Source organism: Nematolebias whitei, chromosome 11, assembly GCF_014905685.2.
Source record: "Nematolebias whitei isolate Nwh7 chromosome 11, NemWhi1, whole genome shotgun sequence".
NCBI lineage: Eukaryota > Metazoa > Chordata > Actinopteri > Cyprinodontiformes > Rivulidae > Nematolebias > Nematolebias whitei.
Genome location: NC_056508.1, coordinates 38,051,853 through 38,073,302, shown reverse-complemented (window position 1 = coordinate 38,073,302; position 21,450 = coordinate 38,051,853). Strand labels below are relative to the sequence as shown.

The 21,450-nt window shown below is 37.0% G+C and overlaps 1 protein-coding gene across 1 annotated transcript; it reads left to right on the top strand.

Annotated features, from left to right (window-relative positions):
- The first annotated feature begins 7,286 nt into the window (after positions 1-7,286).
- Positions 7,287-17,024, top strand: xpc (xeroderma pigmentosum, complementation group C). Its single transcript, XM_037684976.1, has 14 exons — positions 7,287-7,576; positions 8,840-9,130; positions 9,270-9,366; positions 10,941-11,025; positions 11,125-11,282; positions 11,450-11,570; positions 11,695-11,784; positions 11,941-12,801; positions 12,934-13,094; positions 14,128-14,209; positions 14,437-14,568; positions 14,788-14,957; positions 16,402-16,495; positions 16,695-17,024. The coding sequence occupies exons 1-14, from the start codon at positions 7,456-7,458 to the stop codon at positions 17,022-17,024; spliced, it is 2,793 nt and encodes a 930-aa protein (XP_037540904.1). The 5' UTR covers positions 7,287-7,455.
- The last annotated feature ends 4,426 nt before the right edge of the window (positions 17,025-21,450 follow it).

Genomic DNA, 21,450 nt, shown 5'->3' with positions numbered 1-21,450 from the left:
AAAAAAAAAAAAAAAAAAAAAAAACCTACACTAGAATGTCACTATAATAAATATTTCATAATAATGGTGTGGAGAGGATGGCTGTAAGGGGAGAAGGGAGGCCATCGAGAAGAAAAAAAAAAAAATATATATATATATATATATATTTTAATCAATTTTTTACCAAAACAATAATAGTTTTACATATCTAAATTATAGAAACTTTGATTTCAGTCTGAATAATGCCACGCAACAAACATCCAAAAACATTAAATTACAAAAAGTGCTCAAACGTATTCTTTTTCTGCCTGAATCCCACCTGTCTGGCAGCTCGAGCATTTGTGAAACTGTCAGAAAATGACTTACACCATCTGTGATTTGATGGCACACTATCCCTCATTCCACTTTCATTTTCTTTCACTCCACTTAATTAAACTTTATTATACCAGGCAGTTCAGAACAAACCCTTCTGTCTCTAATGGCTTTAAGAAAAGTAAATGATCCTTAACGGTGATTTTCTCTTAATCGGAGAGGAGGACCAGGGGGAGTGAGGTGTTAAGGCTTCTTTTCAGTTTTTAATAGTTTCTCATTGTTCATTTGCCTCTCAATTCAGTTTCTCCTCCTCACACAGGTACTCACTGTGCTTTTCCCCCCACATGTGTATTCATTGCTCCATTTTAGTGACTCAAATTTTGATTTTTGCTTTGAATTTTGAGCTCATTTTCCTCTCCAGTCTTCTAGCACCTCATTCACTTCTCTTCCTCTCGTTTCCTTTCCTTATGAAAGGGATAGTCAGGTTATTTTGAAGTGATGTTCTGTCAAATAGCAATAGTTATTCCCTTCTCAGCTGTGACAGCTCTTATATACCATGATCATAGTGGCAGAAGATATTGGACCCAGGAATTCAGATATACTCGAGGAGCCCCTGTTAAAACAAACTATATTTATTATAACAAAAACAAAAGGCAGTAAAAACGGACAGAACTCGAGCAATCACAGGACGGCATGAAGAGGACCAACGAATAAACAGACACTTGATGGCATGTAAAATGTGTAATGCTCCACTAACTTGGGAACTGACACAAACAAAGGAAATATATGGAACCAGACTCACTAATTACAGAGAGCAGAATGACAAAAACGGGGGCAGGTGAGACGTGGGTGCAGCACGAGCCTCTCAGCACCATCAGCATATACCATCAAGGTATAGACATGACTGGAAGCTGGAAAATGAAGCCACATAGTACAAGCATCCTCTGGTCTGGCTGCAGTGGTTAAGTCCCTCCACTCTGTAACATATAGAACAATCTTCAGACAAAAAAAAAAATAGATGCTGTTTTTTGTTGATTGAAGATTTTACCTTCCTACTATATGTTTTCTATAAATATAATTAGTTGTTGGAGACTTAGGGAAAACTGTCTTGTTAGAATGATTGACGGTGTGACAGCCTGTAAGTCATTTAATGGAAGAGTGTAGGTGGGACTTTTGTATTGAGGGCATGCTGGTTTAAAAAAAATCTCATGGTAGCACCCAAAAGAGTCATTTTGGCTTCAATTTTAAATAACTAAAATATAGCAGAGTCATTTTGTCCATCTTCATTATCTTTCTATTATTAAGCAATTTTCCATTTTAATCTATCAATGTTAGTGGCATATTCACAGTCTATCTGCTCAGCACACGTATAAACATAACTTTAAGTTGTTCAGATGAGAATATACCAAAACATCAGTTCCATGCAAAAATGAAGAGGTTTATTGTTAAAGAATGTAACGTTATTTCACACCTGAAAATAGTAGAAAAACGTTGTTTAATAAGCCTGAAAAAAATATTAAAAGGTGACACGTTTGTCAAACCGTTAGTCTATAGCCTGGATGACTTCTGCCTCTTTCTCCATACTCTGGGCTTCGAGGACTGATGCCATGGCTGATACGGGATTAACTACTGATAAATATTTTAGAACATCACTTCAAAAATTACCAGACTATACCTTTAATGTTTCCTTCAGACCAATCTTTTCATGTCTTCTTTCTCACCTTTCTTATTTTCTTCGCTTCAACCCTCACTGTTTCTTATTTTCTCCTACACACATCCTCCTGAGGCTCCAGTTTCCCCTCCTCTCCTGCATGGCATGACGTTGGACCAGATCAAGGACCGGTGTTGCTGAGAGCAACGAGGATTGAGAGCGACGCGTTGGAATGCAACTCCAGCTGAGCCCATGACAACAGGAGGAGGAGGAGGAGGAGGAAGGGTGAAAGTATTTCTATTTAACTCCTGTGCAGTGATCCTCTAACTTATTTTTACTTGTCATTTTCTCTTCATTTGTTTTTAGTCTGTTCTGTAGATGTTTTAATGTCAGTGTTTGGTTCCTTTTAGTTTTTAGGGAGTTTTGTTCTTTCTTTTTCTGTTCTCTTTCTCCTGGTTCACCTGTCTCTCGCCGTATTGGTTTTAGGTTAAACAGCCTCTAAGGCAAAAGGCTGATAATGTTTTTGCCAGTGTCTGTTCCTTTATCCATAGTTTGGACAAAATGCAAAAATGCCAAGCACATTAGATTCCACAAAGATGGTGCACGGGTCATTTAAAAAGTTTGACCAAAACGGCTTTCTGCAGATGATCTAGGTTTAAAGCTCTGTCATGAATGGCAGCAGGCCATACGCATTCCTTCATGGATTGCTAGGCCTTTAATTTTCTCTCCTGGCTTTTGTCTATTTTCTCCGTTATTACGAGTTTTGGTTTCTACCAGCAGAGCCAGGCTGCACCACATCTCCCTTGTTTTTCAGCCTGCTTGCAGTGTAAATGCCAGAGAAAGAGACAGAGATGTGGATAGAGCAAACACATGGAGATGCTCATGACCCCCCCCCCCCCCCCAAAAAAAAAACACACACAGTACTTTATCAGCAGAATGAAAGTGCTTTCTGGCAGTATTTGAATGAGACAGAAAAGAGCCCTATTCAGCCCCCGTGCCCAGCTTTTATTAACACTGCGCGTCACCGAGGCGCGACATAAGCCTCCCACCCGCCTCCCTCACCCCCACACACCCCCTCTCTCTGTCTGCCCCCCACTTCAGATACACACATACCACAAACACACATTTTTCACACAAGCAGATGGAGTTCTCCACAGTTCAGGTATGCTGTCCTCTTCTTGCCTTTTTTATATAACCCCTTCTTATCCCCCTTTTTATTTGACTCCTCCTTACTCGTGGGCTTCTGGTGCCTCACCCCCCTCTCTCTCCTTGTCCTTTTCCACCACACCTCCCTCCCTTTTTCTCACTTTCTCTCCCTCTCCCTCGTTGTCTGTTTGCCTCTGCCACTGAATGGAAATACGCACAGATGCGTAAAGGGGCGGTCAAACTCCATCTACCCACCGGTGGCAGCGGCAGCATCACTGATCCAGTTCTGTATGGACAGGAAGACCTGGTCAGGAGATGAGTGGTTTTTTTGGAGGGGTGGAGGGAAGGCATTTCTACTGACCTCGAGGAAAAGAAAAAAAAAAAATCAATGTTTGTTGGTTTGCTCGGATCACCCAGAAGTCCCCCAGAAGCCTGGACAGAGGACGCAGAGAGAGGACCAGTTGTGTCCCGGCTCGAAGAGCATGGATACTCGCCTCTTCTCCTCCCTCTCTCCCTCCCCTCCCTTCCTCCAGCTGCTGGTGCTTGTTTGTGGCGAGCCAGAAATAGCTGCAGCTCGTCTGATGGTTGTGCGGAAGCGTCTGAGATGAGCTTTATTTATGGTAGTTGTGTTTTCAACTGCGAATATCCTGGTTTTATCTGATTTTTATTCTTTTTTTTTTTTTTTGTAACATTTCTCTCTCATCTTCTCTGTTTTGAGTTTTCAGCTTTGATGCCACTCAGTCTGCTGGAGTCTCACTAATTAGGGACCTGATTGACAGCTTGGTAATTGGATTTAGTTCATATCCGCTCCTTGAAGTTGTGAAGCCTCTTAAGGTGCAACAGAAACCGTTTTTTTCCAAGTCTTTGCAAACCAGCTATAACGTAAAGTTGCAGAGATCTTGAAGTGTTCTGGTTTTATTGCTGCGAAATTCTCAACGCTTTTTCAAATCAGCAGGGGACCAAAAATTTAGCACACCAAAAGATATTTGGGTCATACTCCTTCAGAAGTACAAAACCTACCCTACCTGCAAATATGTGCTTGTTTCTGCCTGTTTTAATCCATATGTGCTAATTCTTCACCGTTGTCTTTTTCCTCCTAAAATAGACACAAAGAGGATGATCTCTCTACTTCTGCTTTCAAAGATCAAACTTTTGATTTAACAAGTGCATAAGTAGATTTCTGTTTAACATTTCTTCCTCGGTCACTTGGCATTGCGGATATTTTACAGCTGAGTTACTATCCAAGAGGACAACAGGTGTCGTCATCCATCAGTCGTGGAAAATTTGGGTCCTTTCTTTCACAGAAGTTTCTTACAGAGAAACTGTTCAAATTTAAAGCAGATAATTAAATTCAAACTGAGGTGAAAAGGCATTATTTTCATGAAAAAAACTTGTAATGCCAAAGAAAACAGTTGTTCAAGACAGAAATGTACCATTAGATCAAATTTGCAACCGTTTCTGTGCCTCATTAGCATGAATAGTTTTTCTTTCATTTCTCTGAGTTATAAACATTACTGGCTATAATATACTGCAGATTCATGTGTTGCTGTGATTGAGTTTACCTAATAATGTTTAGATGATGATGAGAAATGATAATATAGTAAAATAAGTCTGGATGATGAAAAAGAACTGATTTGTCAGATAATCACAAGTCCAAAAAGTAAACTTTGTGTGATTCTGCCAACTCAAATATGTCATTCTGTGAATGTTAACAGGTAAGGATTATTCCCTCCCACAGGTGAAATAATTACTAGCAACATTGTTGGGAATCCAGCTTTATTTCAGACAGTTCTGGGTGTGTAATTGCACATTTTTGGTGCTTTTTGAGCATGTGAACACGTCATAACTCACAAATATCAGCCAGGTTTGATTAGATTTTGTTTGCTCTGTATTTGACCTACACACGTCTCACTTATCTGTTGACTCGAGGTGTAAGGCTGTTTTTCTCATATAGAGGGCAGGGTGTCATCTCCTATCAGCTCATCTTCTCTAGGTATTTGTGTCCTTCACCTGCTGCCTGTTTTCCAGTATTCTCTTGCCAAGGGGTTTTATTTGAACGTATTTCCTCCTATCTTTTATAATATGAGTGTGTGTTTGTGTGTGTTTCTTTGCTCTTGAAACGAACTCCTATAAATTCCCAGTTCACTGTATGGCTTTTTATTCCTATCTGACTGCACTAATGGTTCATATAGGGATGGAAGCCATGCACTGCGCTGGGAGCACAACACACTGGACCACAAAACTCGAGCTCTTTCACCTGACACATGCACACAAGTGCTCACACGCTTCACATACTTGCATAAAGCAGCGAATGCAAGGACACGTTCAGGCAACAGTGAATCGAAAACCCACCACACCGCTCTCACAAGAATATGGGCGCACATGCACTCCACAAGTAAACATTTATGCATTTATTTATGCGTATGCATGCATTAAGTGTGCATATGTATGCCACATGCATCACAAACACTCAGAATGGAAATCCAGCCCCACTACCCCATCACAATCCCATCAGGCCCTTGCTGCAGCGAGCCAGTCTGAAGCTGTTGACTGTATCAGCTGACAGACGGTTCTTTGAAGTGAAACGCACACATCTGCCACAGAATCCCAACATGATCGATACAGATCACAACCAAGATGAATTAAAGTGAAAATGAACTAAAATAAGCTGAACTGATTCAGAACTGAGAGGCAGAACTTATTTCAGGGGGGAGTCACACAGACTCATTGCCAGAATTTTCATTCAGTCATGGTCTTTTTCCACACTAAGCCTTGGGACCCCATAGAGTCGGAACAGTACAACCTGTGCAGAATGGGAGGCAGTGAGACCTCCTGAGAGCTTTGGTACGCAGAGGACTTTAACCACATTCATGCCTGGAGTTGAGATAAAGATTTTCTGTCAAAGGCAGACATGCAAATGAAAATACATTTCAATAAAGATCCTTTCCATGCTAGAGTGAGATTTTAAATAAATGTATAGCTATAATCCAGTCCAAAAAGTTGAAAAATGCTGCATTTTCTCTATTTTTTTTATAACAGAAGATCGTGTGAAAAACAGCATTTGGATAAACATTTTTTAACTTAGAATGCCTTATTGCTCAATCATTCTCCGTGTAAAATGAAACCTAGATGGAGACGTGCATTTAATCTGTCACCTCTGCTTCTGCTTCAAATGACCTGACATCAGCTTTACTGCTTCATATTTTCAGACCTGTCCACATGCATTTGTTCTCACTAACCAGGTGATTTTTGACAGACAGTTGGCCAGTTATATTAATGCCTTCATCCTGACACTGTAAATACATTCAGCATCATGCAGAGGATGAATTGTAACCTATATTTTTCTTTTATTACATCAATATTTGGTCTCATTACATATTTCAAGAAAAATGCCTTTTTAAGGAAAAAGTGTTTTGCCAGATAGAATTTACATTACAGTACTGCACACATTTCAAATCAAAATAGTTGATCTGTCATACTTTCAACAGTTACAATAGAAATGAACTGCCCTTTATTACACTATGGTGAAGGCCCTTGCCTAAGATGTTCCTAAATAATCCATCAAATATTAATTAAGTTCTTGTTTTAAATGAGTAATGGTAGATACCAATATTAGATCGCAATTGACAGAGCAGAACAGTCTTTTAAAAGTGGCAAAACTCTTAATGAGGTGCAGTGTAAGCCTAGAAATGAGAGTTGTTGACATGTTTTTGAGTATAAAAGCTGATATTGTAAATTTGCACCAGATATTCAACTTTGCTTTTAATTTGTGTGTTTTTTTTATTTATAACAATCAACAATAAAAATGGATGCGCAGCCACTATAAGTTTCGTTTTTTTTTCAAGTTCATGAAATGTTACCAAAGACAAACGCTGAATATGACAACAGAATGAGACTTCTTGACTGATTTTCTCTAACAATTCAAACATGGCACTACACTGCCACCTACCGTTCATATTAGGTATTACATATGCATAAAACACCGTAAACATACATTAGCCTTCTTCAGCTAAGATAAATGTAGCTTTATAAATAAAATTAAGAATTAGCAAAACTGTAAGCTTAAAACAACTGGATGAAGAAGAGGATACATTTGTGAATTTACCGTTTTGCTCGGTGCAAACAGAGGGAGTAGGACTTGAATAGAGGTGACAACGAGCGGATGTGACGTCAGTATCCAGCCCCCAAAAACATCCGAGTCTCAATTTCTTCTGTTATGAAAACTCCTCAATGAAGTGTTGGATAACTGCAGCTTCCGTGGCGTTATGCAAGACCATGTGGAGAGTTTATTCCCGGCTGTCTATGTTAGTTTTTTCTAACATATGTGCAGGAGGTATTTAAATTGAGAAAAGTCTGAAAATAGCATCATGGCAAAGCGGAGAAAGTGTGCAGAGACAGACGAAGAAGAAGCCACAACAAAGAAACTGAAGCGGGCGATGACTGAAGTAACCAGAAGAGCAAAGACAAGAGTGAAGAAGAAAGATACAGGTACTAACAAAAGTCAGAGCTGCATTCAGTCGAGATGCTTTTAGAAAACGTAATAACAAGTAGGTGCGAATCAAAAGATCAGCTATCAGATTGTGTGTCCCAGTTATTTTTATTAGATGATGCTTTGATGTTTCTTTTCATCCAAAATAGACAAAATACAGACATATATAATTATAATTTAGACGTATGCTCTACTGATAATTGCATTCCCAAATATTCCCTCCGTCTTTGCTGAAAACAACTATTTCAAACCACTAGTTACTCATCATTCCTGGTGGTAAAAAAAAAAAAAAAATCTATTTGTGCAAGATGAATTTGCACATGCATCTGTGTTCTTAGTGTTGCTTAAAAAAATATAGCACGAGCATTTAGATTACAGGTGCATGGATGAATGGTATGCATGATTACTGGAGTGGATCTACTACTGGCCTAGATGCTGCACATCTGTGCTCTACTTCTTAAAAACATGAAGCACAATTTGTGAATGGCTGCTGATATTTGCATTTAGTTTTTAACATGTTTAAATGCTGCATATAGATCACAGTCATACCATATCATTCTTGTCCATTATTGCTAGTGTATTTGTTTTTCTTTTTTTAGTAATTTAAAACATATGTTCAAAGTATCTTAAGTGCATATGTAATGTGGAACATAATTATCTTAAATTTGACCAAAGCCAGTTGAAGAATTTTATTCAAACAGTGATTTGTTTATTATTTAAAAAATTCTTTATTTCCCTTACTGTTTTGAAAAGACCCATTTCCATGCATTAAAACACTACCAATATTCTGACTTTTAAAATTCTCAAATAAAAAAAAATGGATATATACTACTATTATAATTTTCGATGTCTGTACTACTGCGGGTATTTGTGTAAAACAATATTACTGTGCATTACATAAACATTTCAGAATTTGAAACCCTGATATTACAAACATATATCTGTAATGACTTTATATTAAATTCGTTACAGTTTATTTATAAAGTGCCATTTCACAACAGAAGTTATCTCGGGTCAACACACACACACAAAAGTCCAAATCTTAACACCAATTTAAATTATGTGTCTTAACCACTTAAAGTTTTTTTTAATTCTTATTATATATTCTAATATAATTCATTATGAAATGCCAATTACTAAAATATCTGTATAAAGAAGCTGGCAGACTTTGTTAAATGAAACTTCAAACTGACTCTAAAGCAGTTCATTTTAAACTTTTCAGTTATTACATCTTAAAATATTCTTTCTGTTTCTTGGCTCAGTTAATGATCTTACAGATAAAGAGGAGAAGTTTGAGAAGAAGGTCAATACTAAGCCACGTTTGTCCTCAAAACGAGCAGCAGAGAAAAATTCTTCCAGTACCAACACCAGCACTGATGTCAAAACCAGTAAATACTTCCAGTCCCCACTAAAGCAGGAAGTTGATAGTGAAGATGACTTCGACATGGATACCTCTGCACCACCTCTGGTTGATGTGAGCCCCAAGAAAATGGAGAAAGAAGAAGAAGAGGAGGATGATAGTGAGGATGAAGATGATTGGGAAGAAGTGGAAGGCAAGTAACTGAGGAACTCGAGAAGTAATTTCTGTTTTTTAGTTAATTATGAATGTGGAAAAAGATAAATTATTCCAAAGATAAATCACTGAAGAATAATAGGAAACAGAAGATATTTTTGTTTGTTTGTGTTGATCAGAATTAGCTGAACCTCTGGGTCCAGTCGAAACGCCTGAGCCGGTCCTGCCTTCTCAGCCCGTAGAGATCGAGATCGAGACGGCCGAAGTCAGAAAGCAGTAAGTGAATATGTGCTTGAATGTTTAAATGTAAATTACATACTTTACATACATATTTGTATTTAGTTCCAACTGCAATAAAAAAAACAATAATAATGAAATAAGGAGCATATAAAGTATAAAAATCCTGAAATGAGTTAATTACTTTGTTGATTATTAGTTTATTTAGATTGTTTAGTTGAAAATTTAACTGATTAATGTAATCTCATGATCATTTTTCTTAGACTATTATTATTATTATTATTATTATTATTATTATTATTACTACGGTATTATTCCAGAGGTCAGAAAATATTTTGATTAGGACATAAAATAACCAGAAAAGTTGATCTAAAAATTTGTTCTGACTGCACTAAAAGTACAGTACTGTAATTTTCGCTGTATAAGTCGCAGTTTTTTGCATAAATTAGCATGCCTGCAACTTATACAGCGAAGCGATGCATTTATGTTTTTTCCCCCATATAACCCAAGTTTTGGCTCAGATCTGACGATTTCATTCATTCTGCCATGGGAAATATTGAACACTACCACTTTCAGCCACTAGAGGGCCTTCGAGTTATATGGCAAGCCAAGTGTCTCATTAAAAGGAAAAAGTGGCTATTAATGAGACACTTGGCTTGCCATACAAGCCACTTTCGTCTCACTCCGGAACTCCTGGAGCAAATGTCAGATCAGCTGCATTTCACGGCGCTGCCCAGTTTTCTACACCGCCTTATAATCTAGCTGGGGGGGGTTTGTTGTTGTTTTTTGTTTTGTTTTGTTTTATCCTTTTCTTTTTGTTTGCTATTTTGTAAAAAAAAAAAAAAGACATTGAAATTTTGTATGCCTCTTTTGTGACAGTCTATTGTTGTTGTGGTTACGTTGTATGAATGAATGAAATGCAGCTGATTTGACCAATAAAGTGCATTTATTAAGGAAAAGTGTAACTGAGACACACCTTTGCTATAATTTCGAGCAAACAAATAATTGTTTTTAAGAGTTAATCTTGTTAAATTCTTGTTTTAGTCCTCCCGTACATGCTCCTGCGGCCGCCATTTGGCAGCCAATCGATTTTTGGCACAACACCTACCCATGTTTCCGGGTGGTCGGGGGTGACGCATAATAGATGCGACTTGTACAGCGAAGCAACATATTTATGTTTTTTTCCACTTTATTAGACATATTTTGACTGATGCAACTTATATGGCAGTGCAATGTGTACGGCAGCAAGTACGGTAGTCCCTTGGTACTTCGCGATTTGACTTTAGCAGACTCACTGTTTTGCGGGATTTCAAAATAAGATTGTGTACACAACACACGATTGGATGATTGATGGAAGGCAACCATCCAGAGCATTGTGCTCTGGATCCCGGGTGCTGATTGGCTCATTAATCGTAGCATCAGTCTGTCTGCTTTGTTTCGCTGTGCTGTTTTAGAGCATTTAGAGAGTTTAGAACATTGTTAAGAACATTACAAGTGTGGGAAGGGTTTATAAAGCCTTGAAATATATACAAATATACACCTCCATTTATGCATGTTTGGAGTGCATTTGTTGTGTTGCTGATTTCACTCTATGATTATTGCTTCTATGTTAGGAAGAAGAGGCAGGCAGAGGTGGAGACTTACTTCCGGCGAATGATGAAGAGATTTAAGAAGGACCTGCTGATTGACACACACAAGGTAAAAACACAACTTTTATTCGGTGCAGCTCATTCTTTTGTCTGATCTGTGAGTGCAGCAGGAATTTGGATCTTTACTGACCTCTGACTGGTCTCTAAGGTCCACCTCATGTGCCTTATAGCCAACGGGATGTTTCGCAACCGTCTTTGCAGCCAACCGGACCTACTGGCCATCACTCTGTCCTTGCTGCCGTCCCACTTCTGCATGGTCGCCAAGGAACGCATTGATCAAAACTACCTCTCTGGACTGCTCAAATGGTGTGTGTTCTTGTAAAACATAAGATGTGAAGCCTTGACACGTGGATATCAAACATCGTCTTCAAAGCTCTCATTCAAATGCCAACTGTTTCAATTCAATCTTATCTCATTACTTTCAAGATAAATTGTGGATTTCTTGTTTCTATAATAATTATTTTCCGTTTTAGGTTTAGAGCAACCTTCACGCTCAACCCTAGTCTTTCCTGTGAGGAGGGTCTGGTCCCTCGGGCTCTGCTGGAGAGACGACTGGCCTCACTCTCAGCCAGAGACCACCAAGAGATGACTCATGTGTGTTTTTTTTTTTTTCAATCCAAAACTGGTCCATTCTCCCTAATGCAAACCATTGTCTAGTTTTACAAATAAAAGTTTTATACATAAGTGCATAATAATGTCTTTCTGTGTTTTTCTGCAGATTTTTCTTTTGATTCTAAGGTCTCTGCAGCTTTTCTGCCGATTGGTTCTCTCATTACAGCCAGTTCCTTTCAAACCTCCTTCAGCCAAGGTACAAACTCAATACCTGTCCGGTCCCTTCTTGATTGTACTGTAAATTAATAGCAGACACACTTGTAAAAAAAGAAATGTAACGAACATTTAGAGCCTTATGTTCTATCTGACATAAAATTAATGTTTTTTGTTGTTGTTTGTTTTGTTTTTCCAGCCCAAAGGGGCCAGAAAATTAACTGCTGCCACTGAATCATGCCAAAAAAACAACTGTGTGAAGCCCAAAGTCTCTCCAGGCTCAAAGAGACCATCAGGAGGAAGGAAAACAAAAGGGAGCAGTGGAGGCAAACAATCAAAGAGGAACGAAACAAACGAGGAGAAAGAGGAAGCTCTTATATTTTCAGGAGGACAGAGACCCAAAAATTCTAAACGTCGCAGTGTGGCGTCAAAGATCAGCTACAGAGAGGAGAGCAACAGTGATGGGGATGATGGCAATGAAGAGGAGGAGCTTAGTGATGCAGAAGAGTTTCAGGCAACCAGTGAGGACGACAGCAAGGACTCAGAAAGTGAAGCCAAGTCTGCAAAAAGGAAGAAAGGGAAAGCAAAAAGAACAGCTGAAGCAAGAATCAACAAAAATACAACAGCTCCAAAACGAAAAAGTGGTGGGAAAAAACAGGAAAAAGCTGAGGAAGAGAGTGAGTTGGAGGAAGATCAAGGAGCTGATAAAAATGAAAGAGCAGCAAGTAACAAGACAAAACCACAGAGTGGGAAAAGCAAAGAGCGGCCTGGAACAGACGAGTGGTTAGAGGTGTACCTAGACAAAACATCTTCTTGGGTTTGTGTAGATGTGCAGCACGGAGTAGGCCTGCCTCATCTCTGCTCCCAGAATGCAACAGCACCACTGACCTATGTGGTGGCGGTGGACGGAAGCGGGTTTTTAAAGGACCTGGGAAGAAAGTATGACCCCACCTGGATGACATCATCCAGGAAGAGGCGGGTGGACGATGAATGGTGGGAGGAAACACTCGAGCCATTCTTGGGCCCGGAGGATGAGAGAGACAAAAAGGAGGAGAAGGAGGTATGCTTTTTATTATTATTATTAATTTTTAAATCTTGCATTTTATTAAGTTTGTAGCGTGGACTCTTTTAGTTGTTTGAATGAAGGAAATTTGAACTCACCATATGTTCTTCCCCCTTCACCGCGTCTCAGCTCCAGAATAAGCTTCAGAACAAGCCCCTGCCAGTCTCTGTAGCTGAGTATAAGAACCATCCTCTGTATGCCTTAAAGAGACACCTGCTGAAGTACGAAGCCCTTTATCCTCCTACAGCCACCGTCCTCGGATACTGCAGAGGAGAGCCTGTGTACTCCAGGTCAGTACTACAGGGGGTATCACTGAAATGTAATTTTACAAACTAACCAAGTCAGTTAATTAATGATGATATATGCAGAGCTGTGACAGAGGACTTTGAAATACTGACTGAAGGCCGTTGTTGTGATCTATTTCTTGGACTCGGTGGATTTGGATGTGATTATTTAAATAAACTGTTTGATTGAGTTGTTTTTTCAGAGCTATGGAACAACTCGTACAGCTGCTGTCCAAACATTCTTATGTTTAGTTTTTTTTTTTTTTTTTTATGTCTGTGTAAAATTAGACCCTGTTTACACGAAAACGGTTTCTTGTGAAAATGGAAGAGTTTCGTTGCGTTTGTCCTGTTCATTTACACGAAAATAGCAAATGTTTTCTCTGACGACACAATTTGAGAACGGGTTCCAGAGTGCAATGGTTCAAAAACGTCCCGGTGGCCGCTGTCGTGTAAACAGAAAAAATAGATCTTTTCTGTCAGGGACTCCCTGGCTCATACGCAGAACGGCTTCCTACAACCCACAGAAGAAGAAACTATCGACATTGGCAGATACCAGAGTATTGTTTGCACTTCTGACGCTTATAAATTTATAAATCTAATTTCCCTGGTCTGCTTTCAGTTTGGACATCACCTTGGCTTTTGTTATGGCGGTTTTCTCGTGAGAGAAACGTTAGAACGTTTAGAACTTTTTTTTTTTAATTCATGCGCACTTAGTTTCAAAGTTTCAAAGAATATAGCACCAACTAGTGGCATGGTGTGATAATTACACCTTTTCCACATCTACTGTTGCTGTGTAAACAGATTGTATGGTAATTAGAACGTTTTCATGTAAATGTGTTAATAGAAATAGGAAAAAAAATCAGTTTTCATTTGATCGTTGTCGTGTAAACAGGGCGTTACAGTAATATTAAAGATGTAATTCTTTCGTTAATTTTTTTTTCTATTATTATGAGGATTTGACAACCTAAAATGAGAACACAAAAAAGAACCTTGGTATGACAAAACAAAAATTTAACATCTTGATGTACGTCCTGTTCAGAGATTGTGTGCACACCCTCCACTCCAGAGAAACGTGGCTAAAAGAAGCACGAACTGTCCGACTCGGAGAGGAGCCATTCAAGGTGACCTTTATCTTCGTTACCTTTTGTTTGTTGTTCCCACTCATCAAATCTCTTCCTGTAGTTTGTGTCTGTGTTTATTTGTGCGCCGTTCTTTCTGTTTCTTAAATTCTTATATATTACATATATTCATGTGCAAAAACACCCAGTCTGAATCTCTGGTTGTAACACAGATGCTTGGTGAGTTTAAACAGACTTCTGCCTTTGTGTTTTTGTGTCTCTGGTGTTAGATGGTGAAGGGCTTCTCCAATCGTTCTAGAAAGGCCAGGATGATGTCCGAGACGAAGAACGAGAAGGACCTTCCTCTGTTTGGAGAATGGCAGACTGAGGAGTACCAACCACCCATAGCCGTGGATGGGAAGGTTTGTACTGTAACCAACAGGCCGATTTATTTTTGAAGTTTGATTCACAGCTAGCATCTTCATAAGAAAAACACTGATGTGAAGCAGAGATGTATTTTCTTGTATTGAGTAAAAAAAAAAAAAAAGTGGAAATCACATTAATGAAAGTTCAAGGATGAAACGTGACATTAACATAAGTATCAGAACTGATTCGGCACAACTCTTGTCTGCTCCCTTCAGGTTCCTCGTAACGAATACGGTAACGTCTACCTCTTTAAATCCTGCATGATCCCGGTGGGCTGTGTTCATGTCAGGCTGCCCAACCTGCACCGTGTGGCCCGAAAGCTGGACCTCGATGCTGCACCTGCGGTCACGGGCTTCGACTACCATGGAGGATATTCACATGCTGTGTAAGACAAAACTGAGAAACTTTCTGATGAGATTATTTTTATTTTAATCTCGGGCGTGATTTAATAACTGTTAACATGTTAAAATCAAAATTCTCTAATGTTTACTTTATATATGTTAGACTTATGAACACTTCAGACAGTTGTTTTAATTTCTTACCACTTTGCCTTGATTTATGGTGATGATGATGAGCATTATGATAAACGTAGGATAATGTATAAAACCTAATATGTACATTATTATCAAATCTTGGGCATTTAAAAAAGGTTAAATCTCTTAGAAAACATGTATTCAACAAAGAACCTAAAGTAGTTATAGTGAAAATATTTGTGCAATATCTGAGTTAATAATCTAAAATGGATAAAGATGCAAATATCAATAATATTTGGTCTCAAATAGATTATTCAAAAATCTGTAACATTAGAAACAACATATTGGTAGCAATTATAAAATAGCCAGCGGAGGGTTTCACAGTGTAATTTTTTTTTTCTATTCTTGTATATGTAATGCTGGGGTGTCCAAATGTTTTCATATGAGCCACAACTATCCAGATGAAAGGAGTCGTGCGCCACAAAAATGTGAAATTAACTCTCAACGTGAGCAAAAATTTGGAGAAAGGACAAAAGTTTGCTAATTTTGGTGGAGAAAAAGTTTTAAATTGTTGTAGATCCAAAACATTAAAAGCCTCATAAACACTTAAGCTTATATTTTTTTATTAAAAATGATATAATTTATTTGACTTGTTGAGTATGTTTGTTGTTTTCTTGTGTTTGGAAAGTTCATTTGAGTCTGTTCTCAGCAACAAAAGCGTAATTTGAGTAAGAGTCCTTTTAAAAGGACTTTTGGACCATGGACAAAACAAAAGGCTGATCCAAGTTCTGAAAAATCATCCAGCTGTCAGTCGTTACAACAGATTCATCGAACGCTTGATAAAGTTGATCAACTCATATGTAGATGATAACACGTTATATTTATTTAAAAATACCCAGTTTCCCTCTTAATTATTTTATCTACCACAATATTTAGCCAAGTTTTATGAATCATTATCCAACAAAGTCTCCTTTCTGGTAGAAACCAGTAAAGGTTTTTGGTGCTTTGTACCATGAAGTGAAAATAAAAAGATTACATTTGTATTTTGTTTAATGTTGCTCATTTTGAGAAGAGTGTTTTTCATCTGTTTTGCTGTTAAACCTAAATATTATATAAAAAAAGGATTATCAGTGAATTTACAGAAAGTCTGCATCGACCTCTTAAACCTGCTGGCCACAACGAGATCATTCTTAAACTGCACTTGTGGGCCGCACAAAGTCACTCCAAGGGCCGCACATGGCCCTCGGGCCACACTTTGGACACCCGTGATGTAATGTAAATAAAAGGTATATTTAAAAAAAAAGAAACCAGATTTTTTTTTAAGCAAATCCTTTTGTATTTTTTAATTTTTTTTAGAACTGATGGTTACATTGTGTGTGAAGAAGATGAGGAGATTCTCAGAGCCGCCTGGGTGGAAGAGCAGGAAATTCAGAAACAGAAAGAAAAAGAGGTGCGTCTATATGTGGGTTGTCTTTGGGGGTAAGTTAGGAATTTTAAAAAAAATCAACATTTCTAATTTCTGGTGGCCAAACTTGACTAACTTTGCATCTGAGATGGAAACTTGAGTTATTGAGATTTAAATTGCTTTTAAGTTAAACCTTTTATGTAAAACTTGCTCAGATTCAAAACTCCTTGAACTTTTTTCCCAGAAAAAGGAAAAGCGAGCTGTCGCCAACTGGACTCTGCTGGTGAAGGGACTCCTGATCAGAGAGAGGCTTAAACAGCGTTACAACAAGAAGACCCAGGGGTTTGGGAGCCTTGCTCATGAAGGCGATGCTGGGGGTTTTTCTTCTGATGAGGAGGTGGTTGAAGGGGACACTTCTGGGGCTAAGACCGCATCTGAGACTCTGGCTATGTCCTGGCCCCAAAACAGACAAGCTGAAGAGGATGCCGGGTGCACCAGCAAATCCAAGAAGAAGACGACAAGACGAGAGAAGAAGAGTCAAGAGCAGCATTTATTCCCCTTTGAGAAAGTTTAACACTGTGGAAAAACACTGTTCTTAAGTTTTGGTAGATTCTGTCAACACAAAGCACTTGACTGACGGCTCATATTTACCTTAAAAGATGTTCAGAAGTCTCATTGTAGGATGAAGTGTGTCTTGCAACTTAGCAATGTTGGTCAACATGCAAACAAAAAGCAGAAAGTGAAGAAAAGACCACCTCTTTTGATATCATTACTGCTCATATTCCAATAACCTCACACACTGTTTTCCTGTATCTCCTTTTAGAGCCTATTAAATGTTCATACCACAAGGCGATCTGATGCGAACATGTTCTGAATCTGTGTTCCTGTGTAAAAATGTTGCTGTAAAGAGAACAAACACAATATGTTTGCTTTTAAAGTGTTCAGTTTCATGCATGTGGATAATAATATGCAATAGCACTGCTGGGGTTTTTTTTTTTTTTTTACATCTTTAATAAATAAAAGCATTATCTTGTGGCAACTATGGGAGCAAAACTGATTAATAAATGTATTTACAGCGTGTCGTATGGACTGAATCAAAATAAGTCAAACTGAAAATATTTTGTCTATTATCAAATCACTACTGTTCAGTTCCTGCCTTCTACATAAACATACCTCAAACCTGCAGATGGTAATTCGTATGCAAACACGACCTGTAAGTGGTTTTGGATCATTTGTTTTTCTCTGATAAAACTATGCAGAGCTTATAACAAATTAAAAATGTAACTCCACATTCAGGTTTAGCTTCTCACCAATGTTTTATTTTTATGTTCAGCCGCCTCAATCCAGGAGGGGTTTTCATTTCCTGTAAAACATTTCTTTTTTTACTAATAACTTGTAAAACATCAAGGTTTTTCTATCGTCAATTTTTATTCTTTTGATACTTTGACAGTAAGACTGTCAAAGCTGGACAGGAAGAAACTGTTACAAAAAAATAATAACAAAAACCTGTTATTTTAATTAATCGTACAGCTGTTATTCTGATCTCACCAAAGCTGAAAGGCCCTTTCTATGAGAACTTTTCCATCTAAGCTTTGGGAACGTAACATCTGAGCGTTATGCGTATCTCTTCCTAAAAGGGAGAATTCTTTCCCCAGTCTCAGAGTGTGTGAAAGAACCACCCCATTGTTCCTCAAGGTAGAATTAAATTTACACCACGTGGCCATCCCGCGGTAGAATTTTATTGTGGACAATTAATTTTTCTAAGTTCTTAACGCAATTTAATGTTTTTCCGCGAAACTACTAGCTTGTTCTCTTCTTTTTCATCTTTGTACCTAATCATGCATAAGAGAAAATTAGACGTGAAAAAAACAACTGGTCATCAGAAGCTTCAACTGTTTTCACAAGTTCTAGTGAAAATGTTTATTGATGATTTCACTTGATGAATCAAACTGATAAGAAGCCTTAAATGTTCTGCTGTTATACTGAGTATTTACTAAAGCAGAGTAAATTAGTCATTTATTCTTAATATTGTTGGTAAAGTTCAAATGGAGCAGTAACCTGAAACAAAGGTCCACCCTTTCTGTTTTGATTGGGTCAGCCATCGTTCTGTTTACACCCTTCAAGTCAGAGAAAGTTATTCTGACGTTAAGTCAGTCTTGGGGAAGTTTTTGAAGAAGACAGATCAAGCAATTGAAGATTATTCCAGAAGATAAGAAGTCCCATGCAGAAAGAGACAAAAGTTCCAGAGACTTGTCTCCTGCTTCAAGGAAAAACCAAAAGGTTCCTTGTCACCAGAAGGAGAACCACATCGGGATCCAGTTAACCATCGACTCCAGATTTCAACTGATGTCCAGTGACGAGGGGAATCCCTTTGATGCTCAAATCATCTCAAAGAGTCTCCTCCTGGTAAACCTCGGGCGCTTGACATAGAACTTCAAATCAGGAAAAGATGCTCATTTTCTCTGCTGGTGTCTGGTGCTCAAGATAAGCTGTTCAGTCCAAGTTAAATTCATTAAGATATCATGATTCTATTCATTAAAATTAAGCTCTTTAAAAATCCCAAATTGGCAAATTACATCTAGCCAAAACATTTCCTTTTAGTTAACTTTATAGATGATAATTGACTCTGCTTTTGAACCTCATAATTCACCATATTAAAGTTTAGAAGTTAAATTCCAAAACCTCTTTTCCTGTTGTCAGTTGTTTTTGTATTTTTTATTTCATAAAGGGAAAATGCATATTAATCAACATGAATACATCACATAAATATGACAGATTTAGCCAGAGAGGCTCATTTTAATCTGTAGTCCCCTAGCAGGTTGATGTAAAAGATTAAAAAAATACAATTAACACATGACAACTTACATGACCTATACGTTATGGCAATTTTAAATATAGCTAAATGTAGTGTAATTTACAGTAAACATTTATATAAAGAAATAAAAACAAGTCACAACCATTTCAAAGCCATTATTCATTCTTCAGCTGTATTCATCATTTTTGATCACTTATATTTACCAATATAGATAATAAACTTCTCAAAATTGTACTTTGAATCCATGTGTTTTTATTATATATAACATCTGGATTTAATATGAAAAGAACTCACTAGAATACATAAATTTTGAGACTGATTTATATATTTTTCTTGCTTAAGAACTAGAAAGCCAGTGGTACCCCTTTCAAAATAAATATGACTAATCAAAATGCATCAATTTTGAGAACCCTTTCCTCTACAAACATTTATCAAAGTTCCAATTTTGCAATATGTTTTGTACACAGGCAATGGTAGATGTGGTCAAAATAATAAATATTTCTTGTATGAAAAGTATTTTTGTAAAAAAAAAAAATAAGTTAACGTGAGTAAAAAGCAGATCAACAAATGCTGTAGTTCTTTTTTCTTCTTCTTCTTTTATCCCTTAACACCAAAACAGATGCACACTGATAAAATAATAATAATAATAATAATAATAATAATAATAATAATAATAATTGTGTTTAAACTACTTTCTATCTCTATCTAACAGCTACAGCTCCCTGAGCATTCAACCAACTCTGTTCGACTGAGTGGAATTTTTATTTTTTTATTTTAAATATAATTTATAGAGAAGACAAGTTTTATTGAATGAAGAAATAACCATTTACTGTATATGATATCAATTTAAAAGCTTTGAACCCATTTGCCTTAATTGCTTAAATCCTGATTTAACAGATAAGTTAATGAAAACACTTTTTAAAATGTACACGAGCATGTAAATACATGAAAATAAAGTAGTGTTGTCTCTGTTTTTGCTTTGGTTCTCACTTTTGTATTGAAAACACTCAGAATTTGCACTTTAACCTCAGTCATTTCCAAAGTTTCATTCCATTATCAGAAAGGCTGATTGAAATTTTTGCACATTCCAAAGTGATGGGTGTGAGGTTTGTTGAAATTATCTTTAAAATGTTGCAGCCTAAAAAATTGGGCTCTACAACTTTAGAAAAAAAAACTATATTTCCTAACTGCATAAAACAGTAAATGTTCCATTAGTGATTTTGCTTTTTGAATATTTCACAATGATTTAATGGTTTTATTTTGTTACTAAAGTGGTTCGATTTAACACATTTCTGTTACAAAAATTGTTGTAAAATTATTATTATAAAAAACTTGGACTTGACCTTTCAATGGAATTAACTATTTAGGAATGTGCAGGGCATACCTTGTTGTTTTTTTTTATTTTTTTTTTTAGTTTTTAACAAACTAGGTTAATTTGTAATAATAATATCAATCTGAACGTTCATTGCATTGAATGCATTAAACCCTCTTTCTGTTCTAGACCAATTCACTGCATTTCTCTCAGGCCTAAGCCTTTCTCTTCTCTCAGTAACTTCAGGTTACATTAGAACATAATGCATTCTAACATTATGCTTCCATCTATAATCTCAGGGTCACAATTAAGAGCAATACTTCAGCTGTGGAAATACATACCTGGAGTTTCACTCCATCTTTTATCATTTATAAGCTGGAAAAAAAAAAGTAGTGTTTTTTTTTCTGTTTCAGATCATTGAAGGTACCCTGGGTTACATCAAAATAACAAATTGTCATTTTTAGAACAAAAATGTTCTTATCTATAAAGTGAAATCAGAACTGTTGGATATTATTACAGCTGAATTATTTATTGAAAAGGTCAAGTAACCGATTTAAGAAAACATTTGTAAACATGCAGATAAAGTGAAAATAATTTTGTCAAGTGTTCAACTGTGCAGTGAGGTTCAAGAATTTCAGATAAATAAAAATTGCAAACTGTTGTTTTTAGGTATTAAAATATATTGTAAAGTAGCTAGAAGCAATAGATTTATACAGAGTTTTTATTAGATTATAGCTATAGCTAGAAATAGAAGCTTGGTATTTCTTAAAGGCTGTCTTTCATGCCAGGGTTTTAAGACCATTTTATGAAAACGAATTGCAATTTTAGTCATTTTGGTAAAACTTTGTAAATGATGTATTGCAGAAACTCATG

Coding starts and splice junctions, on each gene's coding strand:
- xpc (XM_037684976.1), top strand. CDS start 7,456: ATGGCAAAGCGGAGAAAGTGTGCAGAGACAGACGAAGAAGAAGCCACA. Junction 11,283..11,449: donor CTCTCTGGACTGCTCAAATG/GTGTGTGTTCTT, acceptor TTTCCGTTTTAG/GTTTAGAGCAACCTTCACGC. Junction 13,095..14,127: donor GGAGAGCCTGTGTACTCCAG/GTCAGTACTACA, acceptor CGTCCTGTTCAG/AGATTGTGTGCACACCCTCC.